Source organism: Rhinolophus sinicus, linkage group LG16 (assembly GCF_036562045.2).
Source record: "Rhinolophus sinicus isolate RSC01 linkage group LG16, ASM3656204v1, whole genome shotgun sequence".
NCBI classification, from domain to species: domain Eukaryota; kingdom Metazoa; phylum Chordata; class Mammalia; order Chiroptera; family Rhinolophidae; genus Rhinolophus; species Rhinolophus sinicus.
The window spans coordinates 20,324,820-20,348,676 of record NC_133765.1 but is presented as its reverse complement, the minus strand read 5'-3'; the positions used below and the strand labels follow the sequence as shown (position 1 = coordinate 20,348,676).

The 23,857-nt window shown below is 55.5% G+C and overlaps 2 protein-coding genes across 4 annotated transcripts in view; both read right to left on the bottom strand.

Moving 5' to 3' along the window:
- Positions 1 to 1,343: 1,343 nt before the first annotated feature.
- On the bottom strand, positions 1,344 to 5,822 carry CASTOR1 (cytosolic arginine sensor for mTORC1 subunit 1). 3 transcript variants are annotated; one of them, XM_019743016.2, is made up of 9 exons: positions 5,582 to 5,817; positions 4,916 to 4,986; positions 3,583 to 3,770; positions 3,364 to 3,496; positions 2,968 to 3,091; positions 2,407 to 2,520; positions 2,217 to 2,299; positions 2,034 to 2,128; positions 1,344 to 1,923 (listed from the first exon to the last, which is right to left on the bottom strand). In XM_019743016.2, the coding sequence occupies exons 1-9, from the start codon at positions 5,692 to 5,694 to the stop codon at positions 1,855 to 1,857; spliced, it is 990 nt and encodes a 329-aa protein (XP_019598575.1). In that variant the 5' UTR covers positions 5,695 to 5,817; the 3' UTR covers positions 1,344 to 1,854. The 3 variants fall into 3 exon arrangements, with proteins under 3 accessions (XP_019598575.1, XP_019598574.1, XP_074177659.1); XM_019743015.2 differs by having other exon boundaries at positions 1,705 to 1,923; positions 2,968 to 3,094; positions 5,582 to 5,819; XM_074321558.1 differs by lacking the exon at positions 4,916 to 4,986 and having other exon boundaries at positions 1,705 to 1,923; positions 2,968 to 3,094; positions 5,529 to 5,822.
- A 2,272-nt stretch (positions 5,823 to 8,094) lies between these two features.
- Positions 8,095 to 23,857, bottom strand: part of TBC1D10A (TBC1 domain family member 10A) — a 30,232-nt gene continuing 14,469 nt past the window's right edge. Inside the window, exons 2-9 of the mRNA XM_019743103.2 lie at positions 19,896 to 19,995; positions 15,862 to 15,969; positions 11,540 to 11,646; positions 10,759 to 10,873; positions 10,610 to 10,675; positions 9,753 to 9,942; positions 9,506 to 9,660; positions 8,095 to 8,925 (exon numbers count right to left, since the gene is read on the bottom strand). Coding sequence (XP_019598662.2) covers positions 8,449 to 8,925; positions 9,506 to 9,660; positions 9,753 to 9,942; positions 10,610 to 10,675; positions 10,759 to 10,873; positions 11,540 to 11,646; positions 15,862 to 15,969; positions 19,896 to 19,995 — 1,318 coding nt within the window. The 3' untranslated portion in view covers positions 8,095 to 8,448. The remainder of the gene's footprint in view (positions 8,926 to 9,505; positions 9,661 to 9,752; positions 9,943 to 10,609; positions 10,676 to 10,758; positions 10,874 to 11,539; positions 11,647 to 15,861; positions 15,970 to 19,895; positions 19,996 to 23,857) is intronic.

Here is a 23,857-nt window from a genome sequence, read left to right as displayed (position 1 = left end):
GCAGCCCCAAGAACTAATCGATGCTGGGTTAGGATCTGGTTTGAGGGACCAGGCGAGGCCTAATGCCCTTGGAAAGCCAAGAGGACAAAAATACCCAAATCAGGTAGAGACTCGGAGACAGACAGATGGACAAACCCTCAGAGCTGGATGTGTGACCAGCTCTCTAGCTGTAAGTCAGACAGTCCCAAGAATTCTGGTTCTAAAGCCCCCGCCTCAGCCCAGGCTATCCCTTGAATCAGGGTCCAGGGCAGGCCCTATAGGAATAACCAGAACCCCCCACACCGCCATGAAAGACAAACTAAAGAAAGGTCCCCTCCCAGGGTCAAGGGGCATAGCGCCTTGAAGGACCTCCTAGGTTTCCATGCACATGGGGAAACTGAGGCCAAGGGGAAGGTTCTGGCCCAGGGTCCCCAACTGCTCACTCACCGGGCCAGGATGCACTCCGTTCCTCTGATCTGCAGCCCCCAGGTCCAGGGGCAGGGCGGGCGCCCTGCCAGAGGCCTGGCCCGCGTTCTGACTTTTCTGAGGAGCCACAGCACGCCGAGTACACCGAAGTCACACCCTTCTGCCCTTCCTGAGCGTGGGCGGGCCTGGGCTGAAGGCACCTGATAACCGACCGGGCGCATCTGTGGGGCCCATCCGGCCACAGTGGAATCCCAGCCTCAGAGTAAGGAGGTGGCCCCTCCGTGATGGGAAACCTGGGCCCAGATGTGCTGACTGAGCCTCTGGCCCAGGCGTGTAGCCACTGAGAGAACGGGTTCCAGGTGGCCTCCAGGCCCTGTCCTATCCTCCTGGCCACGGGAAGCCCAGTGTGTGGACTCCCAGGTACCTACTGTGGCTGGCCCCCTCCCACCACTCCTTAGGAGAGCCCTGGTGCATGAACTGAGCGATCTCTTGGCCAGCAAGGACTCCTGTGAAGGACAGCCACTCAGGCTTGGTCCAAAAGAAAGCAGGCAAAAGCCTAGAAGGTGCTCCTGGGCCCTCCTTGAGGCAGTTTTGTAACAGGTCAGCCATATCTAAGGTGGCAGGGAAAGCTGGGGGATCCCCAAGCAGGAGGGTCTGGGAGTCTGCTCATGTTCAAAACCTTCTGGACTATACCAGAAGCCACAAGGAAGGAATTAAGAGCCCAGACTTCAGAGCCAGGGCTGTGGATGGCTAAGTCACCGCACCTCTCAAAGCTTTGGTTTCTCATCTGGAAAACGGTGATGGCTCACTTATGGTTCTTGCAATGAGAACTGAGTGAGGTGAGGCGAGCCTGGTCTGAGCCAGCTACACGGGGAGACCAGGATCTCAGGCAGAGGGGCCTAGCTTCAGACAACCCCCAAAGACCACAGCCCAGCCTGGTCACTACAAGCCCTTTATTAACAAGTTGATAAAAAAAAAAAAAAAAGAGAGAGAGAGAGAGAGAGACGTAAAAATACTTTTCTTCGAGGCCCCGGGAGGGGGAGGCACTGTCAGAACTCACCTGGCAGGGGAAGGCAACCCAGCCAGAGGCAGAACGGAGATTAGGGAGCAGCTCTCCCAGGGCACTAAGGGGAGACGGCTTGGGCCTCAGGCAGGGAATGTGCAAACGCCGAGGCTGCCAGGGAGTGATGGGTTGAGGGCTTCCTACTGGAAGCCCCGAGCACCGTGTTCCCTTGTGGGCAGACACGTGTGTCCACGTGAGAGCCGGTGCTTGCACGCAGCTTACATACATAGAGCAGAAGGCCCCTCCTTCTGCAGGGTCCCCCTGCACAAATGCAGGAGGAAGGAGAGGAAAGTGGGCTCATCCCAGAGCTTGAGGAAATAGCTTAGAGAAGTCTCTGGAAGCCTGGGGATGAGGGGGAGCACAGAGGCCGCTGTTCCCCTTAGGCCTCATAAGCCCAGGCCCTCCTGCCGTCGCTGGAGGACCTCGATGACGCTGCCGATGCCGTCCTCAGGCACCTGTAGACAGGTGGGGGGAGGGCAGGGTCAGGGCTGCCCCGACTTCCTGCCCCCGCCCTTCTGGACTCAGTGTCCCTCCAGGAGCCCCCACCACAGCCCACGGCGCTCACCAGGGCGTGGTCAAAGTTGAAGGTGCTGATGTAGTAGGCAGAAATGTCGGCTGCAGCCAGGGGACCTGCGATCTGCGCCACGATCCCACATTCATCTACAGGTGGAGGAGGGGGCCATGTGGATCACCCTGGTCTCCCCACAGGCCCTTCCCGAGCCCCCAACACACAGGAAGCGGCTCTCACCAAAACCCAGCGGCTGTCCTCCAATGCGCACCATCCTCCACAGCTCTCCTGAGGAGCTGGTCAGCAGGAGGTCACTGGGGAACCTGTGGGAGGCAGGCGGCCCTGGTGACCTCAGAGTCTGACGCTCCACCTCCTTCCTCCCTGGGCCTGGCTTAGGGTCTTGGCCCACCTGGGGTCAGGGGTCACATACTTTTTCTGAGTCTCGGCATCCATGACGATGGAGATGTAGCCCTCAATGAGGGAGAAGGCAAAGAACGTGATGGAGCTGGGTCCAGGATCGCCAGGGCCTGCCTCTTTGGGGGCACTGGGGAGGGACAGGAGGGTCACGTACTCCGCAGACACCCAGCCCACTCCATCTCCTCCCAGTCAGGGAGCAGCAGCACAGGCCTCCCGTCTCGGGGCCACTTTCCTTCCCTGTCTGAGGGCCCTGATTTCCTGATGGCAGTGGGTAGGGATGGGGGGGAAGGACAATGAATGCTGCCTGTGCTAAAGATGCAGGACCCCAGGGCCAGGGGGCCTGACCAGGTCATGGCTTGGGGGTGGCTTTGCCCACACTCCAGGAGAGGGCTCCAGCTGCAGCATTGGGACTTTTCCTGAACATCAGTGAAGGGCATGTGGGCATCACAGGCTGCTGGGAACCCAGGACACAGAACAGGGCGCAGAGTTGCAGAACCAAGGGACAGGTAGAAGGTGGTGGGACAGGCCATAGGGAACAATAACGTGGACAAGACTAAGTACAAACGAGGCCCACCTGTGGGAGTAGAAGAGGACATCGATGAGGGTGGTGGCAATGGCTGGTAGCGTCTCAGGGTCCAGCGTAAGGACACAAAAACGGTTTTGCGGGCTCTGAATGGGATGCACTGTGGGGCTGGGCCCTGCTAGGGAGGAATCAGGAGGTGGAGGGTGAAAAAAGGACTGTGGGCTGGGGTGCCCCCTGGTGGCCGGCCAGGGAGGGGCCTGGGCTGGGTGTACAGTCCTCTACAGGAACCTGCCTTGATTTTCCCAGCCTCACCTCCCTGTCTGGTGAAGCAATCATTGTCAGCTAGTCTCCCCCTACACACAGACTCACCCACACAAGCAAAGGGCCCCAGTGAGAACCGGAGCCCCCACTCCCCACCCAGGTCTTGGTGTCAGAGGGCACCCTCACCATGCTGAGCTCGGGGAAAGCCATTGCTGGAATCATCCCTGGCAACAGGCACAGGCTCCCCGCCCACCTCTCGATAAATGTCGAACTCCTGGGCCAGGGTGTGAATCACCACGGACAGGTCCTGCTCCCGTACCTGGGCCACAGGGAGATGGCATATCACATGAGTCCCCAGGCACCCATGCCCACCCTGCCTGACACCGGCCCCTGTGGGAAACTCACCAGGATGAAGTCCGTCTGGTAAGTGGACAACATCAGCACAGATACGTGGTGCTCGGCCAGCGGTGCAATGACGGAGCGGGCGATCTTGGTGACCCCAGCAGCTTGCACTGCTGTGCCGCTATGGGATGATACGTTCATCACCAGCCATGTGGCCTCAGCCACTTGCAGGAACTCGGATGGGGGCAGCTCTGTGGGCACAGGGCACATGACCAGTCAAAGCCTGCAGGGCTGGCCCCTGCCCGTTTCCCTACCTGAGCCTTGAAGTGCTCTACCAAGGTAAGGTCAGGTCTGAAGACTGGGGCTATCTCCCGTCTACAAGTTGTGCTCTCGACACCTGCATGCATGCAAGGACTGAGATGTGCTCCAGATTCTGGCCTGCCAGGGATTGAAACCTTCCAGTTGAGATCTGAGCTCCAGATTCAGACAGACCTGAGTTCAAATCCCAGCTTCACCTTTTACTTGCTATTGACCTGGTGCAAATGATTTAGTCTGTTTCCTCATCTGTAAAATGGGATGGCTGTATGTACCTCATCTCAGTGTTCTGTGGGTTAACAGAAGCTTTATACCAAGTGACACCACGAGGGGGCGCCAGCAGAATGGATTGGCTGGGGGATGCCCTTCCCCCTTAACTAAACCAAACTTGGCTGCAGTGCAAACAGGGAAACTAAGGCCTGAAGCAGTGCAGTGGGTGATGGACCAAGCCCCAGGTGGCTGGCCTGAGACTCCAGGCCTGTGAAGATGGGTCAGGCTGGAAGGAGTGGGAGCCAGATGTCAGCTCTGGGGGGCCAGAAGGACCAGGCTGACCTCCAGAACAAGGGACCTGGGCCAAGGTGGCTGCTAATTGCTCAAACATAAGCCCCTCAGGACCCTGCCCTGAGCTGGCTGCCTGCTCCTGCATTCCTTCCCCAACCCTAAGACTCCTGGAGTTCCCAGACCAGCCCCGGAGGGAATGACCAGTACCAGGGAGGGAAGTCCAGGGGGAAATAATGGCCAGGGAGATATAACAGCCACAGGAACCCCTGATTGTTGCCAACAAGCATAACTGAGGGCCTACTGCTGGTCTGGGGCTGCTAAGTGGCCCTCACACACAGCCCATTTACAAAGCCATTATGGGACCCTATTAAATCAGAACCCATTGTACATAAGAGGAAACAACAGCTCAGAGAGGGGAAGTGACTTGCTCAAGGGCACACAGCCAGTGAGTAGCGGAGTCAGGTATGAACCCAGATCAATCTGCCTTCGAGGCTTCAGCTCCTGGAACACTGGACCCCAGCATCTGGTGAGAATCCCCCAAAGAGGGGAGCGCGACATCCCTCCCTAGCCCAGCCCCCACCTTTGAAGCCCTCCTCGTCCACCATGAGCGTGTAATCCTCGGGAGTCTCCGTCAAACTGAAGAACTTGCACCTGGTTGGGGGTGGGGGGAATCTTCAGTCTAGGTTGGGCAGAGGGGGCAGGTAGACTTCGCTCCATCCGCCCCTAAAGACCCACGCCGGGCTCCTCCCAGCCCCCTCAAGCTTCAAATTTCTCCCATTGGTCTTGTGGTCTGGGCCCCAACTTCTGAACAGCGAACTGTTTTCCGCCTCCTGAACTTCGCAGGAGCCCCCCGCCCCTCCATTCCAGGAGGGAGGAGAGGTTCACCCGCAGCGATAGCCCCGGGGCGTCGGACCTTGGGTCCCCTAGACCGGCCCCTCTGACCCGAGGGAGGCGTCTGGAAGAAACTCTTCGCAGTCGCCAGGAAGGAATACCCCCATTTGACACCCCTCGAAATTAAGCATTGCACACCCCCGGCTGTTTGCGCCTTAACTGGCCCCGGATAGGCGGCGGTCCCAGGGAGCGTAAGCACAGGCCGGATGGCGGCCGGGGGGTGGGGTGGAAAAGCCCTCCCCGCCCGCTCCCGCTTGCCCCAGCTCGCCTCGTGGCGACTCTATAATCTCCCGACCCCGTACCGAAGCGAGAGTGGAGCCCACCCCAATCTGTGCCCCGGAACCCGGGCGCGCACCGGCTTCGGCGGGGCAGGAATAGCAGCTTGATAAGCGGGTGCGTGTACAGCCAAAGACCGGGGCGGGCGAGGCTCAGCACCCGCACCCGGTGCTCTAGGATGTGCAGCTCCATCGCGGTCGGCACGGACCGGACCCCGCCGCCAACCAGACCCAGGCCTCGCCGGGGGCGGGGCGGGGGAGGCGGTGCCGGAGGCTTAAAGGAGCCGCTCCGCGGCCGCTTCCACGCCACTCGCTACGCCCCGAACCCGCCCAGCCCTTCGCCGCGTCCTGCTCCCTGACGGCCACGCCCTGAGGGACGCGCGGCCTATCCGGGGTGGCCACGCCTCCTTCTACGCCAGAGCCTCACCCAGCTCTAGTCCACCGAGCCCCGCCCCGGATGACTCCGCCCCTTTAACATTGGTTTAGTTTAGGGACTCACCAGCTGACCCCACCCCCGTCGAGTCCTCCAGACCCCCGCCAGGCTGCGCCCCCTCTCCGGGCTCCGCCCATTCCGCCGGTCGAGGCTGGGATGGGAGGCTTGCGTGAAATGTGGGGTCGATTATGTCCTTTGGGCCCCCATATGGGCCTTATGATTGAGGTCGTTGAGGCTTTGGAAGGGCCATGAGGTGAACCGGGGCTCAGCTGGAACCAGAGTGTTGCCCCCAAACCGCTGCAGCATGGAGGGGTAGGGGTGGGGGTCCGCTCTGCAGCCCTGGCATCCCTGTGATTCTCTTCCAATAAAGTATCCTGGTGCCTTTCTCCTTCCTCTCATAGAAGACTCCCCACTAGGATCACAGAGGTAGGAAGGGCCCCATCCACCTCTGTCTGAGCAACATACTGTTGGGTAGGGCGCTGAAGGTGGTCAGGCCTAAGGCGGCCCCTCAAAACTAAGTGCTTGGGCCAGGAATGCCCAAAGCTCAGACTTCAGGGTACTCAGATCTCAGACCTGAGAGTTGAGCCCTGCTGAGGCCTCCCAAAGCCTGCAGTCATTAGTAGAACCCAGTCGGCCTGAACACATCTAAACTTGCTTCATGCCCAAGGAGGCCCCCAGCGCTGGCAGATGCCCCAGATCTGAGGCTTGTTAGGACCAACTTGGGCTCGTTTCAACGTGGGGACTGGGTCCTGCTCAGGCCTCCTCAGGTCGAAGACCCCAAGGCTGAGCAGCCATCTGCACACCTAGGCTGCCCCTATAGCAAGACCCAGCATGCTCTGGGGGACACTTGTCTGGGCAACACATCCTCAGGCTTCAGATCTGCGGCTTTGAACGGAGCAGGTTAAAGCAGGCCTGCACAGGCCTCCTGCCTGCTTTCCTAAGGCTCCTGCCTCCACTGTAGGTGGGTGGATACAGGGCAGTGCCTTCCCCCACTGGACTCCGGCTCAGAGGGTTCATGTGGAACACTGTGCAGCTGCCACATCCTGGCCTGTTCCCTGGAGGGTCAGGGGGAGGGGACCGTCAAAGGCTGAGCCCCTCAATTATCGATGATACAGTTGGGATGGGAAACCACAGGAGGGAGAGCTGGGAGGTAGGAAGTGGATGGCCTGGACAGGCTTATGTGAACTTTGACCTCCTCAGGCCTCAGTATCCCCAGCTGTACCAGGACAAGTTGTCCCAGGCCGAAGCCTTTGGGATGCCTGAAAATTCCTAGGGAGACTTCACTCCTCCCTCTCCTGTCCCCTCCCCCTATGGCACAGCCCAGCTTGGTGGCCTGCCAGGAACAGCAGCTATTGTTTGACTGGAAAAGCTGCTTCCTCAGCAGAAGGGAGGGGTCCTCTCCCAGGGACACTCTGTCCGTACCCTCGCCAGTCATTAGGTTGTGACCATAGAGCCTGCCTGGACCCTCAAGGACAGTCAGTTCACCTGGCACCCTGGTCGGGAGAGGTAGCTGAGGGGCTCTGGGTGCAAATTTGCACCAGCTTCACCTTTCCCACTCAGCACCAGTTTCTTCATCTGACAAATGGGGATAACAGAGCATAGCCAATCAGCTGGTGACACAACCAGTCCCGCGTGGCACATGTTAAGTGCTCAGTAAATGACAGGCGGCCTTCTATCAAAGACCCGGACTTCTCCCCTCATGCTTCTCCGGGGCTGAACATGTGAGAGCATTCATGGTCTCCGCACACTGGCACCAGCACCCAACCCAGAATGAACACTCAGAACCTTACTGGGGTCCAAAGTGGCATCCAGGCCAGGCCTTGAGGAGGAAGACTCTTAAAGAGCCCCTCCCCGTCAGTGACGAGTGGGATCAAGGCTGCCTCTGGTGAAGACCCTGCTTTGCCCCAGCACTGGGCTCCAGCCCTGGGGACCCTCACCCATGGCAGATGGTGGGCATGGGGCAGAGGGATGGAGTGAGGGGAAATGGGGGTCAGGAACAGGGGCTGGCCCTGGACTTGACATCCCCCCTGGCAAGGATACTTCTCAGAGAGGCTCTGGTGCTGGGCTGGGGCCAGGATGGGGGCTCTGTAGGGCCTGGAGAAGAAATGCCAAGCACCCGGGGTGGCACTCCCATCCCAGTTCCTAGCTGCACACCAGCTCTCTACACAAGCCTGTTTATTTCTGTACAAAACCATGTTTCTATTTACACAAAGAGCACCCCACCCTTTACCCCACCCTCTCCCCTCATGTCAGTGCCCTAGCCCTGGGGAGCATCTCCCCAGGAGGAGGGGCCTGAGTGAGGCCCTCACTTCTGCCTGCCCCCGCTGGGCAGGCCCAAGCTCCATTCTGGAGATAATAAATAAGGAGGCTCAGGCAGAATCTGTGCTGGGCCCGCCAGACTCTATGCCCAGTGGCGAGGCAGCCAGGCCCCCCGAGGGTAGGCAGGCCCTGGAATGTCAGTCTGTGAATCATGTGTATGTTGAGACCCCACCCTGGAGGCCTGAGCTGCCGGGGTTACAAGTAGGTGTCCTCACTCTCCTGGGATGTCAGGCTCTCCTGGGAGTGGTGGTGGGCTGAATCCTGGGGAGCTGAGTCCTGGGGGGCTGGGTCCTGGTGGACTGGGTCCTTTGGGGGCACATCCTGTGGGGGATATGCATCTCCCGCAGCGGGCACCACCTTGGCTTGACTTGGGGTTGGAGTTTTGTCCAGCTGCCCACTCGCCTTCGCCTGCTTCTGCTTCTTCTTCTGGATCTCCTTGGGTGGCTTGGGTTTGCCTTTGGAGCCAGGGAGGGGGGCCTCTGGGGGCAGGCGGATGGACGGTGAAGGTTGCAGGGTGGGCCGGGGGCCTGGCTCTGCCTCCAGGATGGCCTTCGCGCCATGCAGCCTGGGCGGGGAGCGGCACTGCAGCTCACCCCGGGTCTCCTGCCAGCGCCGCAGCTGGATGAGGTGCTCACGCTCAATCTGGCGCTCTGTCACTGGCAGCTCTATCACCTGTGGGTCGACGACAGACAGGTGGGCACAAGGAAGAACCTCCCCCTCCGCCTCCCAGCCAGGGCCCCTGCTCTGCCTCAGGCTCCCCCATCCTGTTACTAAAGGTTGAATGAAGGTCTGGTCCCTGAGGTGGTCATAGGGCCAGAGCCGAGTACAGGTGAGCCAGGCCCTGAGACCCACTGCCTCAGAGGAGCAAGCTGCCCGTGACGCACGGCTCCGCTTGCCTAACGATGTGTTACCTTATTACAGCCCCTGAGAGACAAAAATCCACAAAAGAAAGAAAAAAGGGAAAATAAAGCCAAGGCTGTGGATGTGGTACCAGGGAGGAAGAGGGGGTGACTGGCTGCAGCTCCCTCTCATTCCCAAGTGGTTCAGAACAGGGAAGGCCCCACAAACTTAGGCCTCTCTATGCCCCCTCTTATTCACAGCGGGATGTCTGCCCCCACCATTCTGGGCTGCTGAGCACTGGGGCCTGGCACCAGCGACTCCCGCTCAGGGGCAGAGGGTTACCAGGCTCCCCTCCAAAGGGCCCCCACATCCCCCCTCCCTCCGGGTGCTGAGGGGAAGGGGTGGGCCGCACCTCCTGGACCAGGAAAGCCTCCTGCATGATCTTGGGGCTGAGGCTCCGCAGCCGCTCGATAGTCTCGTACTGGCCCTGGCAGGCCTTGAGCTTCTCAGGGGAGCCCAGCGCGTGCTTCAGCAGCACCAACCCCACCCGGAAGATGATCTTGACTCCTGCATGGGGAGGGAGCGCAAGGGGGCCTTTAGGGAGTTGCTCCTGTGGGCTGGGCTTGGGGCAGGGGTGCTCCCTGAGCTCAGCCCGGTACCTTCGCAGAAGAACATGTCCCAGACACGCAGCACGGAGCTCCAGGGCAGGGTGCGGGTGAATGCACACATGAACCACTCTGTCATGTAGAGCAGCGGGTCAATCTTCTGCCAGCTGAGGTGCTTGTGGGCTACGGGGGACACCTTCTGCAGCAGCGAGAAGAGGATCTCCCCATCCAGCTGGATCGCCTCCTGGGGGGACAGTGAGGCCATGACCACGGGCCAGCAGCAGCCAGGGGAGGGGCTACGTACGCCCTGGCCCCCAGCACCAGGCAGGCAGCCGGCCTTGTGCTGGGCGCTGGGATACAATGATGAGCAGACAGCCTGTCCTCCTCGTGAGCATGTAGTGAAAAGGGGCGGACAGACATGAGTCACAGAAGCAAAAAGACTGGGGGTGGCGGTGGGGGGAACTAAGTGCCCAGAACATGGCAGGAACAGGAGCACTGGATGAGCACATGCCGGAGATTCCACCTGTCAGGGTCAAGGGAAGCTGCGTGAGGGCAGAAAGATGAGGGAAAGCAGGAGCTATCAGAGGAAGGAAGGGAAGGACAGGGGCAGAGGTGTAAGCCTATGCCAAGGCCCGGGCAGGGAGGATCTGGGAGTTCTGGAGGAACGGAGAGCTTCCGAATGGCCAGATGGCTGGAGGCTGAGATGGAGGCAAGTGCAGAACTGATGACGCTGGAGCCTGGGCAACCTGACCCTGGCAGGTGTGGGGACTTCAGCCTGAACGCAACAGGAGGCTGGGAAGGTTTCCAGTGAGAGCAGGACTACCTGTGGAGCGAAAGGACTGGAGAGGCCGCAAACAGTTTCCAGCCTGGGGGAGGTCCCAGGCTGGGTCCGGGGCCCAGCAAGCACTCACCAGTTTCTCACTGTAGTAGCCGGGCAGGTACTTCTCACAGATCTGCACCAGGCACCAAAAGGCTTGCTGTGGGCGAGAGAGATGTAAGGTCTTGCTGCTGGGTGTTCCTCGCCCGCCCGCCCCCTTGCCCGCCCAGGGCCTGGTGGTACCTCAGCGGGCATGTGCATGAGCAGGACAGCAGCAATGGGTGCCTGGGCCTGGCAGTAGCCCTCCTCAGGTCGGTAGAGCGTGTAGGCCTTCAGCACACGGAACAGATCCTGCTGGCTGTGGAGAGGCCAAGCGTGGCAGGGATGACAGGTGCCTCTGTCACCTACTTCCCTCACCTATGCCCCACTAGACCAGACCTATCTCAGAATGTGTACTTCTCTGGAGAGGGAACATGACCAAATGCGGTCACCAAGGGGTCAGTCTCCCACTGCGGCACACGGATTCTCACCTTACCAGAGGATGGAGGCAGGGAGGGGCCCCTCCTTTGACAGGTGAGAGCAGAGCCTCAAAGAGAAAATAGGGGGCAAGGCCAGGGCAGGATGCCAGATAGAGGGGAAGGACGTGTTGGGGGCTGGAAGTACGGGCCCCTCACCCAGAAGCTGTGGTCGCAGATATCTGTCCTGGTCCCTTGGCCCACCACATGTCTCCCTTCCTACATACCCTCTGCTGACCCAACTATCTAACCCTCTTTCTCTCCACCAAAACCTGTTGCCAGAAGAGGGGAATACTCTGGGGAGTAAATGATGAAAGTTGCCCCAGAGGTAAGAAGAGACGCTAAGAGGACCCATCAGACTCAAACCAAAGAAGGGAAACTCTAAAAATGGAGTTTGGGGCCCACAGCTTCTGGGCCTCCTAGGTGCCCCCAAACTCATTTTACCTCCTCTCACTCCTGAGGGACAGGGCCTAACACCACCACCAGACGACCACACCCAGCCTGCTCACCCGTGGCCCCCCCGGGACACAAACATCTCGTGGAAAGGGAACTGTCGGTGCAGGTCACGTTCAATCACATCCAGCCATTTGGGGTCCCCAGGAGACATGTCCAGCTCCTGGAAGCAAGGTCAAGGGCATATATTAGGCATGAAGGATGGCTAGGAGGATACAACTGTCCCAGGTATTGGAGGCACCCCACACCCGGGCAATGCCCACCAATCCCATTAGGGACTGTGTCTTCCTTTGGACAGGAAACCTAGGTAAGGCAGCCTGGGCAGAGGCAAAAAGGCAAGGGCAGTGAAGGGCCCTGGAAACCCTGAGAGGTGATCCTGGCTCCAGGAAGACCCATGTGGGTAAGACTGTCCACCATATCTGTAGCTGGAAGTCACTTCTAGGTATTTCATGCAGGACTCAAACACTTTATGTCATATCCGTAAGATGGAAGGCTACCATCAAAACAATAGCTACCACCTGTTATGTAGCACCGCTCTGAGCCACCTGTGGGCCTTACTGACTCTTTTTCTCCACCCTAAAACACAGGTCCTATCATTACACTGTTCACAGATGAGGCTCAGAGGAAAGTCATTTGCCCAAGGCCTCAGTATTAGAAAATTGGTGGGGTTGGGCCGGGAGACTAGGTTGACTCAGAGCCGTCAATCCCAATTCCTCTGCTACCTGTTTCCCTGTGCAAGTGGAGCCGCCTATTCAGGAAGGGGTGTATGTGTCACACAGTGTGTGTGTGTGTCACACAGTGTGCGTGTGTGTGTGTGTGTTCTATACACAGTGCTGTCTTGAAGAATTTGATATTTGTCAAACCACTAACCTCAAACCATCTCTGAGCGCTGAGGTTTCAATAAAGTTTAACTCTTCTTTGAACTTCTGTGAACATTTTAAGCTTGAGTACCAGTTATAAAAACAAAGTACAGTTGACCTTCGAACAGCACAGGTTTGAACTGCATAGGTCCACTTCCACGTGGATTTTTAAAAATTTACTTTTAAATTATAATTGATACACAATATTATATTCATTTCAGGTATACAACATAGCGATTAGACATTTATATACCTCATGAAGTTATCACTGGATAAGTCTAGTACCAATCAGATACCATATAGTTATTGCAATATTATTGACTATATTCCCTATGCTGTACTTTGTGTCCTGGTGACTATTCCAATTTGTACTTCTTAATCCTTTCACCTTTTTCACCCATCCGCCCAACCCCTCCCATTTGGCAACCATCAGTTTGTTCTCTTTATGAGTTTGTTTTGTTTGTTTGTTTTGTTTTTTTAGATTCCACATATAAGTGAAATCATATGGTATTTGTCTTTCTCTGTCCTACTTATTTCACTTAACACAATACTCTCTAGGTCCATCCACATTGTCACAAATGGCAAGATTTCACTCTTTTTATGGCTGAGTAATATTCTATTGTATATATGTACCACCGCCTCTTTATTCTTTTATCTATCGATGGGTGCCCAGATTGCTTCCAAATCTTGGCTACTGTAAATAATGCTTCAATGACCATCCAAGTGCATATATCTTTTCAAATCTGTGTTTTCAATATACGCAGATTTTTAAAATCTTCATATAAGTGGACACACAGAGTTCAAACCTATGTTGTTCAAGGGTCAACTGTATTTTCAATCCAAAGCTAGGAATCCATGTATGCAGAGGACCGACTGAAGTTATATGTGGATTTTTAACTGCATCGGGGGGTCAGCACCCCTAAGCCCTGTGTTGTTCAAGGCTCAACTGTACTACACACAAAAAAATCATTTCTTGGGCATCTGAAATGTTCTATATCTCAATTTGCATGTTGGTTACATGGATGTGTATTATTTTCATCACTCACTGAACTGCATACTTAAGATCTGTGCATTTTACTCTGTGTAAATTCGTATCTCAACTTTAAAAGAAGAAAGAAGAAAAATCAAAAAAAGGAAACCCAGAGCAGGGAAGCAGACTAAGTACACGTTGCCTGCAGGACGAGGGAGGCATCAGGGGAGGCCCCAGGAGGAAGGATGAGTCCTTGGCAAATACACCAAGTGGGCACAGGCCCAGGCTCGGTCCTGACCAGCTGGTGACATCATACAAGCCCCTTTACCTCGGTGGGGGGATTCTAGCACTAAACTAAAGAACCTGGGTACCAGGTAACTTGACATGTGAGAGCAAGCACTAGAGAACGAGCTGATGGAGTGGTCAAGGCTGGAAAGTGGTGGGAGGGGCCGGGAGCTTCCAGGAAGGCCCTGGAGCAGGCACACAGCTGAAGAAGTGGGTGTTCGATCTCTAGGGCCCTCCATGCCCTCAAGATGGGGGCCTGCGTGTCTCCGATGCACCACCAACTCAGGCCCAGGATTGGGGACTGAGTACAGTGCTTTTGTTGGAAAGGACAGGAGGGTCCCACAAATTCTTCTGAGGGTTCCTATGAGGTAGGGACCTCAGGACCCAAAAAGTCAGTTCCTAGGATGTTCTTGCCTAGTACCTCAGCAGCCCAAGGTGCTCAACAGTGCATGAGTGGGTGAAAACAGAAACGATGTAGCTAAAAAGCCTATGGAGAGAAAGGGCATTGGGCGTGAAAGGCAGGCCTGCGCCGCTGCAGATGCTGCTGCTACCACAGCCTCCGTGAGAACCAGAAGGCACCTCATGAGGTGAAGCCAGAGAAGAAAAGCAGGTAACAAACGGATGGCAGGTCCTCCTCTGCCCTGCGCACGGAAAGAGGAAGGACTAGCAAGTAGAAAAGAAAACAGAGCCACCAGGGACTGGAGAACCTGCCCTGACAGCTGAAGTTGGGGTTGGCCACTTGGGTCTGCCTGGGAGTACAGGTACGTGATGCCACCAGCAGCCCCTTCACTGTACCTCTGCTTTGGGCTCATGTGCCCACAGCAGCCAGAAAGAGTTTCTCATCTCTCTCCATTTCCTGTATGTCACTCACAGGCAAAGTCATTCCAGCTGTGCTCACAAACCACTCTGCCAGCCCCCAGGACTGCCTCAGGGACCTACCATTCTGCTTCACGGCATCCTCAAGGCCTTTCTTGGCAAATCTACCTCCTCCCACAAGCAACCTTCAAGGCCCCTTAGGGGTGGCCCATTCCTATCCAGACACTCCACTCCTCGACACACACGTAACGCACATATGGCTCCGTGCTCTGCTGCTCACGCAGGCTGCACTCACCCCTGCTGACAGAAGGCTGGCCACGCCACCCGAGCTCTCAGCTCTCTGCTGTGCTCTGGCAGCTGGAGGTAAGCTATGGACTTAGGTGGGGCTCTCGCCCGAGCCTCCCCCTCCGCCCAGGATGCGGTCCCCTGACATGGAAGAGATATAGCCACTGGGAGCAAGACTCGAACTGAGAGGCCTGGTATTGGTGTCCAGTGCAACTGCCCTAATTCAGAGCTGCCCCCAGCCAGACACTCCACAAGGCAGCCTCCCTGACCTCCAATGCCAAGGGCTACCAGCAAACAGCTCTCCCCCGCTCCAGGTCAACAGCACAAACTTTAGGCTGCCCTGCCTCACCCACCCTTCTCTAGGAATGGGTTTGAGGGGACAGGAGTGTTCAGTGAAGATGAAATATGTCAACAAAGAGCTGGTGGCTTGCAGCTCTCTCACTGTCTTCCTGTCCCCAGTCCCAAGAGCCTGGGAGAAACCCTAATGCCTGCGGCCAGGCCAGGCAGGTAAGCTAGGGCAACCCCAAGGAAGCCAACTGCCTCCCCCAGTTCCCTAAGGGAGCAGACTGGACGAGCTGCCCAGCCCACACGGGCCCCAAGAAGCCCCAGGAATGGAAGAGTGTTCTTACCCTGGCAGCCATGAGGAAGGGGACAGCAGGTAGAGGTGAGGAGGGAAAAGCATGGGTGCGGAGGGCACCCTCTCTGGCCACTAACTGGCTTCTGACACCTAAGGATATTAGTTTGTCTCTGCCACTCCTGGGCCTGACAACCTACAAGCAACACAGGTGAACCGCGTCTGGCCGGACTTGGATGAGGCAGGAGAAAGAGTAGAGAATGCGAAGCCAGGAAGTGTTGAGGGTTCAGTGGCTCCACTGGGCAGGCCCCCAAATGTCCTGAGCACAAGGCCCAAGGCAGTCGGGGAAGTGGTCTGAGTGTCCCCTTCTGATGAACAAGAGCTGGGAGGAGGCCCACTGAGCCTAAGAAAGCAGACCTGAGTGGTTGTGAAGAGAAAGCTGGAAAGGGCAGGGGGTACATTACTTGATGGGGGGCTCCGTCCACCACTCATACTGCTGGGTCCAGCTGAGCGCATGGAGGGTCACTGCCATGGGGAGGATGCTAAGAGATGTGGGAGGAAGGACAGGGTGAAGGACGGGCAACTCACGTCAAACTTTCCAGGGTTCTGCTGTAGCTTCACCTTGCCTCCTGACAGGTACTGCCAAGCACGACCCCGCAGAGAAGGTGGGATGCCCTTCTGGCACCGCAGACGGATCTGAAAGTCAAAAGGGAGGCTGTGCCAACGCGTCCACCTGGGCAACTCCCCCAGAGGCTGCATGCCAGCCCAGCCCTGCTTTCAGCAGGAGCAGAAACGGGGAGAAAAGAGGACTTCCCTACTACTGCTACCAAGGCAGATCCAGCGACTGGGGCTTGTGCGACTGCAGTTTAAGGTGCTGCCACCAGGTGATAGCAGAGTCCCCACAGCCCCTGCTCCAGGGACAACACAGGTATTCCCGAGGTCTACCCCAGAATTCTGAATCCCTAACACCACTTTCTGAATCAAAATGGAAGCACACAAGTTGGAGGAGCCTCACGAGACGTCACAGGAAGGCATGTGCAGTGAGGGGCACAGCCACAGCCACAGGGAGGGCAGCTCATGCAATACCCCAGACTGTGGCTGGGGCACCTTTGTGGGGGTGTTGGTTTAAGCAGCCGGGTAGCAGGACAGAGGCAGCCTAGAGCGGGGAGACCTCAGCACAACTCAGAAGATGGGGGCTGATCAGAATGGCTTCCTCTTTGTTTTGGTCACGAATCCCCTCTTCTGCTCTCCCGACCCTGAACTCCCACGATCTCCGCTGCAAGCAGGGGCAGCTGGCCTTGGCGCTAAAGTGGCACAGGTCTGCCCACCACTCAAGGCATGGGAGAGGTGAGGACGGAAGTGTTTTGGGGTAGCTCACGACCCAGAGCTAGTACTCAATTCATATGCCAGCTACTTTTATCAGAAAAAGGCTTCCACTGCCAAAACCCAGTCTGAAAACCTATCGCGTCTCTTACACATGGGAAAACTGAGGCAAAGAGTGGGGAACATATTAAGGTCACAACATCAGAGGTGACCACACTGTAGAGGACCCCGCTACAGGCTGGAGTCCATACAGGCTGGAGGGACCCAGCCCCATGCACTTTTCACTTCCCTGGCCTCATAGAGCTGGGCGGGGAGGCAAGCTCCCCTGTGCTGGGGGCTGAGCGAGGCTCTGAGGCAGCTGCCCTGATCGCCCTCCCGTGACTTCAAGGCCAAATGTCAAGACGGGTGAGAGCAAAGGTAGAGAGGTACCCTCCTCCAGAATGGGGGTGGGGGACTGACACTCCCCTCAACCCCTGCACTAAGCAGCCGTGTCTGGGTTAAAGGAGATGGGAGCTCAGGGCAGGGGAAGAGCACCTAGATCTGGGTTTGAATCCAGCACTGACCTTGAGCCAATCACTTCTCATTACTAGTAAGATCAGAATGATAATACCTAGGATTCTACTAGAATGGGAAAAAACCCATGCCCAGCAGAATGTCTTCAATAAACGATGGCTTCCTCTCTACCCCTCTGTCCCAGGAGGGTGCTGACACAGGCGCCCCAGGGCTTTGAGCTATCACCTAACTTCCCCTTACCTGGAAACCCCCTCAAACAGTACCGTTAAAAACTCTCAAAGGAGGGAACACAGAAGGCCAGGCCTTCCTGATGACTAGTGCAAACAAGAGAAAACTTTCCAAGGGTCAGAGAGAGTCAAGAACCAGGAAGGAGACAGGCTGAAGGCAGTGGGGGAAGAGCCGAATGTCTGGTCACAGGAGCCAAACTTAAGCTCTGGGACTGCCAGCAAAGTGGGGAGAAAAAGGGAGCGGAAGGGAACTGCCCCAGGCTCTGGGAAGAGTTTCCTGCCGCTGTGGGACAAGGGTCTCTATACTTAAGGGACACTTGGTTTGGGCAGGTTTTGACCAAGGGATGCAGTGAGGCCCAGAGTCACAGGCCCTTCAGGCTCTGCCCAGGGCCTAGCTCAGCAGAGCCAGCCTCTGCCTCATCACAGCCCTGTCCTGCTTGGCCTGCCTCAGGGGAGCCCAGGAACACCTTCAGTCCACAAGGTTCTCCCTCAGTCCCAGGGCTGGGGAGTGAGATGCAGTTCAGCTAGCCTTGCCCACTCTGGCGTCTAGAATCCTCCTCAGCGCAGAAGTGCTAAAGAAGGCAACTCCACCTGCCTGCTTTAGGCGGGAGGCAGAGGTGGGGGTCAGTAGGATAAAGCAAGAGTAACTGCTCAGGCAAACAGAAAGCACAAAGGGTTATCATTCTCTGAAGCAAGGCGTGAAAAAGCAGGTCTCTGTGACTGCTGAGAGAGGCCCCACCCTGCCTGCTGAACTCTGGAGGGACGCAGCCTGAGCAGAGCCCTCTGGGGGAAGACAGCGCTCCAGCCACAGGGTTCGGTACCCCTCCTGGGGACTCAGGATGAGTCTAGGAGAAGTGTTGGATCTGGAAACACTTCCTGAAACAGGTATTGTCCTTCCTGTGCCATGACTTCCTCACCACAGGGCGAGCCCAAGCCTGTGCAGCCAGGCAGGAAACGCTCCCAGGGCCAGTGTGGCCACAGCTGAGGTTGCAGAGGACAGCAGAGGGCTAGGGCCTCTGGGTAGGGTGGGGTGCAGCCTCCTGTGGTGGCCCCTGCTGGGCTGGGGTAGCCCTCAGCCTCTAACCACAGCACCAAGGAAGCAAAGGGGAAGAGGAAGTGGTGCTGGCTGCTCTGCTGACAGGAGCTTCCCAAGGATCCCTTCTGGAATCCCCATTTGCAAGGGAGCGCGCGGCAAGGCCAGAGCCACGAGTCACCACGACGGACCGTGGAGAAGGAGCTGCAGCTCAGGGTAAGAGCCTGAAGGGTAAGTAGGCAGGAAAACAGACCCCAGAGTCAGACAGGAGGCACTTGAGGAAGGGCTGCCTTAAATAAATAAAAAAAGAAAGAAAAAGAAAAAAAGAAAGAAAGAAGAGGAGAGAGGAAGACTTTCTAATAAGCGAAAAACGATTGCCCTCCAGCCCACACAGAACAGCGAGAAAGAGCCCAGGCAAGGTGCACCGCTCTTCCCACGGGCACCGGGCTTTACGGTCACCATCTCGTGGGAGCCTTACAACAGGATGGTCAGTCCCACTTGACCAGGGAAACTGAGGCTGTAAGGGTGAACTCACTGTCACACAGTCACACAGCGAGCCACGGGCGTGAGGAGAGGAAGGAGGGGGCTAGGCCCAGGCCCATACCTGACCTGTGATCTTGACCTTTCTGCTAGGCCCTGCAGCTGGCTGTGCCAGCGGGGACCACACCAGCGTGTCAGCTGATGACAGTGAGCCAGCAGGTTTGCTCTCTGCATTGGGAACTTGTGCAGAGAGATCCCAGCTGCGAGGGTCTGAGCCAGCTTTCATGAGGCCAGGGGTACCTAGACCCTGCCAAGGTGGACAAGGGCATCCACACACACACGAGTGGGGGGCAAGGACATTCCTCCGGGCTATAGGGTTGGTGCCTTATGATAGCCCAACCAGCAAGGCCCACTGGCTATTTTCATTGTTATGACTATTCAAGTATGAGGTTACTTTTATTTCTTTTTGCTTTGGCCAAGAGGCAAGAGGAAACTCATCAAATTAATCTAGAGGGTGAAAAGTCCCCTTACTGTAGTGGTAAAGAGTATAGGCACTAAAATTAGACACTTGGATTCAAATTTTGATTGGGCAGGTCATCTGTGAAGTGGGGATACTACCACTGCCAACCTCACTGGGGGACTCGAAGGATTATCCAAGTCCAGTGCCCAGCACAGGACATGGCAAATGTTCAAGACATGTCAGCTATTAGTATTATAAAGTCCTCCCTGGTAGGCGATAAGCAGCAATAAGGACTTCTCCGAGGAGGGGGGAGGAAAGCTGCCCAGGAGGACTTTCGGCGAAGAGCAGCTTTGAAGTTTGAGTCCAGGACAAAGTTTGCACGAGTCTGAAGTCATCGGAGAGGACCAGGTGAAAGCTGGCCCTGCCCTCCCAACAGCTTCTGTCCCCACTTCAGAGCTGGTGGGACACACCTACGGCAACTGGCAGCTGGAGAAGGCCCTGCTCCTCCAAGCTGAGGCACTTCCTCCCTCTTCCTCTTCCTCCCAGTGACCAACGCCCAGCCCAGGCCCAAGGTCAGGCCCCTCACCTTTTTGTGCTTCTTGGCCATCCACTTGTCCCAGTTGTTGAGCATGTCCAGCCACTTGGATTCCCTCTGCCTCAGCACCTCCAGCGGGACTTCCTCTAGCCTGAGGAGCAGAAGGCAGGGCCCATCAGAGGTGCCAAGAGAAGCAAAGGCCCTGGCTTAGGCCTCAGTCACCCATCTGGTCAGGCCTCCTTTCTTCCCCCTGCCCTCCATGCCCGCCATTCCCTTTGGGGCTGTTAACTCGTGAACACCCTAACACAGACGAGAGGAAGCTCTGGCCCTCCCTGAAAGGCACAGGCCAGAGGAACAACCCAGGCAAGTGCTCACTGCCTCGCTCAATGTGTCAAGGGGCTAAAAGTCACCATGCCGCTCCGGGGCAGAGGCCCGAGTGCCTGCATCTGTGCGCCAAAGCAAAGCATTCCTGTCCTGGGTCTGTCTTGAGAAATAAACCTCTTCAGAGGGCCTACGTGCAAGGTGCAGAGTTGGACGAAAAAACTAGTCAAACAAGTACAGAAATAACATGCTCACCTCTTCACTCCAGCAAAACTAGTTACTCATAGTTTCCGCAATCACCCCCTGGCCCTTTCCCACCTTTCAAACTGTGCTCATGCCAGTCCCTTTGCCGGCACGTTCTCCGAGTTTTCTCCACCTATCAAAATCCCACACACACATCAAAGCCCCATCAAACACCGCTCGTTATGGGTAGTAACTGAGCAGCTATCCCAGCGGGGTCAGCATTGTGCCAGGGCCAGGGCCTCCGGGCAGGCTGTGGGGAAGCACGCCTGGGACTGAACCAAGTCCTGGCCCTGAGGCGTTAACGTTCTACCAGCCCCGAACGCGAACAACTCAGAAGGGAGACGCACCCCAGGCAGGCCGCTGCGGCAGGCGGGGGGAGCACCCCTGGCTCACAGAGGGCCCTTCCGTGAGTGGGCTTCCTCTGAGGAGTGAGTCCCCAAGAATTCATGAGTTCATCTAACTCTGAGGGGCAAAGAGAAGGAGGAGACTAGCATTTGTCGGCTGGGTATTTACATACGCTTTCCTATTTAGCCTACAGAGCAAAACTGGTAAACAACAACAAAAGGCATGTGTACCTCTCCCCACACACTCTCTCTCTTTAAAACATTATTTTGAAAGTAGTGGATTATGGATCTTTTAAATTTCTTTTTTTGTACTTCTTTTGTTTTGTTTTCCGTTTTAAAAAGTGTTTGATGGTACTAAGAGGTAGGCTATCCAGAGAGGGTATCTTATTCAAACAGCAAATCAGTGGAAAAAGCCAGACTCAAATCCATGTCTGCTCCGAGCCAAGAGCCGCACTCAGTGCCGCCTGACCTCCCAGAGAGGAGCACAGGGTCAAAGGCACTGCGGCGGCTGGGAGGAGGCGCTCAGGGACAGGACGTGGTGGGCCGAGGGCTTGGCCCAGGCCTCAGTTCTGATTCTCTCTGTGCCGGAAGGAAACACACTGCTGTGACTTTTACTGGTTGGAAGAGCAGAGGGAGGGGCCCTGGCAGAGTGGAGGCCTCTGTGAGGCCTCAGAGACACAAAAGGGCAGGTCCTCTTCTGTGCAATTTATCTGGAGAACTGCACAAGCCTGAAAGCAGCCTGAAAGCAGCCTCAGAGCTGAACAGCTGAGGGAAGACAGCCTGGGGCCAACCTGGTCCCCTGGACACACCCACTCTGGTCTTGAACTTCTGACCCTCTCACTACCTAGAGGCCTAACCACGGATTGGGGACACTCCCTGTCCCTCTGTGAAAGGAGAAAAGCAGAGACCACACTGTTAGATCAGGTAATTTACAAAAGGACATGTATCTCCAGGCAACCCCCAAACATCCGGGGAATGGAAACCCAAGAACCAGGAATCACAGGCCATGCTGCTTTCTACCACCTACAAAGCACTTGATGATACACGTTAGGAGATGAGGCTTCTTGTGAACTAAATGAAAGGGAGTTCCCACACTGAGTCAACAGGAAGTTCTGGCAGCTATGGATGTGGATCCTATCGGATCCAATCCCCCCACTGAGCAGGTGAGAAAACTAAGGCTCACAGAGGGCAAGGCTTTTGCCTGAGTTTCCAAAGAATTCCCTTGTTATTAAATAAAGAATTCCCTTGTTATTAAATAAAGAATTCCCTTGTTATTAACGTGCCCATTTGACACCTCCACCTCAGGTCTGGTCTTTGTTGATAAGATCTGATTGTAGGGCCTCAGAGACAGCCATTCTCCCAAAGGCAGATACACAGGGAAACACATTCAAGTGTAGTGGGTTTTTCTTTCTTTCTTTTTTTAAAACTGATGCGATAACAGCTTTGGCAGTTTCAAAGTCCCAACATCAAACCTCAAACCGGAATTTCAGTTGGGTACAAAACAAACTACCATATTTCCTGGATTCTAAGACGCTACTGATTTTAAGTTACACCATCGATTTGGCAAGATCTTCTCAGAAACATACAAAAAATCTACCACTACTTTAAATGTACATGTCAACTGAAAGATTCTGTTTTGATTTTTAAAGCCTTAAACTAGGAACATTTTGAGGAAGTAAGGTCATTTGAATGGCTTCTCCCTCCAACAGCAGTGGAGTTTCACCCCCTGGAGATGGTGGAAGGAAGACACGGAGGTCTGGATGTACCAGCACTGAGCCAATCACATGCTTTCGGGTAGACTTTTCTTTACGCACAGGATGTGCTCCTGAAGCGTTGTAGGTTACCCATTTTGTAAAACTCAGAAGGTTCATGTCTCCTTCAGACTAGTCAGTCAGGACCTCAGAAGGCATCTGATCAGACTGCTATCTGATACAGGAATCCCTTCTACAACAGGTAAGTCCCGTTCCCTCTCTGAGCCTCAGTTTCCCGATAGGATTGGATGGCCTGCATTGTGAATTGACCCTCAAAGAACGCCCAGAAAGGAGTCGTGAGATGAAGCTGAGGTCGGGTGTCTCTGCAAACAGCACGATGGTGTAGAGGCCCTGACAGTGGAAGGAGAGTACCAGCCAGTTTCTAGTGACAAGGAAGGTGACAAAAAAGGCCAGTTTCAGGAACCAAATGGCCCATGGGGGATGTTTCAGGTCTAAAGGCTTCACTCACCCTTCACAAAACCCCTCTTTCCTTACGGTGGCCTCAGGGAGTCTCTGCAACCAAAAGAACCTAAGCAGAATAGTCTCCAGAGAACAGGCCTCATTATCTCCAGAGGAAGCCGCCCTATTGTTGAAATTTCTTACAGTTAAAAAACTTTCTTCCCCATGTAATGCCAAAATTTTCCTTGTAACTTCTTACACTCCCTAGTAAGGCTGCACAAGTCTCAGCCAGACCAGCCTCATACCAGGCATCCACATGCTTATTTATCCCTTGTCACCCATCCATCCTAGCTGGATTGCCCCTTCTTCTCTCCTCTCCAGTCATAGTGACTCTTTCAGGGCCCAATATAACAATCAAACCCACGACTTCCACAATAACAGCAGCAATAGTAGTTACCATTGGTATATCATTTACTATCTGCCAATTTCTTTCTAGATGCTTATATATACTATCTCACATACATTTCATAACCCTACCACAGTATCACATCATTCTCTCTATTTTATAGAAGTAGAATGTAAGACTTAGGGTAAGTGTCTCATTCCAGGCCATGGAGACAGCAGTAAGTGACAGAGCTGGGACTCAAACCCAGGCCTGCCTGAGTCCACAGCCCACGCTCCAGGTCAGCCCACGGCCCCTACAGGTCACGCCCTTAGCCGCTACACCTGCCCAGATCTCATTAACTGGCTTCAAACCTGAAGACCTTCATCCTGACATAGAACACCATTTCTCAAAGTTTTTAGGAGACCCACAGTAAGAAAATACCTTATACTGAGATTTTACACATGCACACACACGTGCGCCAACACACACGTAACCAAAACATATTTTATAAAATAATTTACTCTTATATGATTTCATGCACTTGGATCTTTTCAGTTCAATTGTATATTA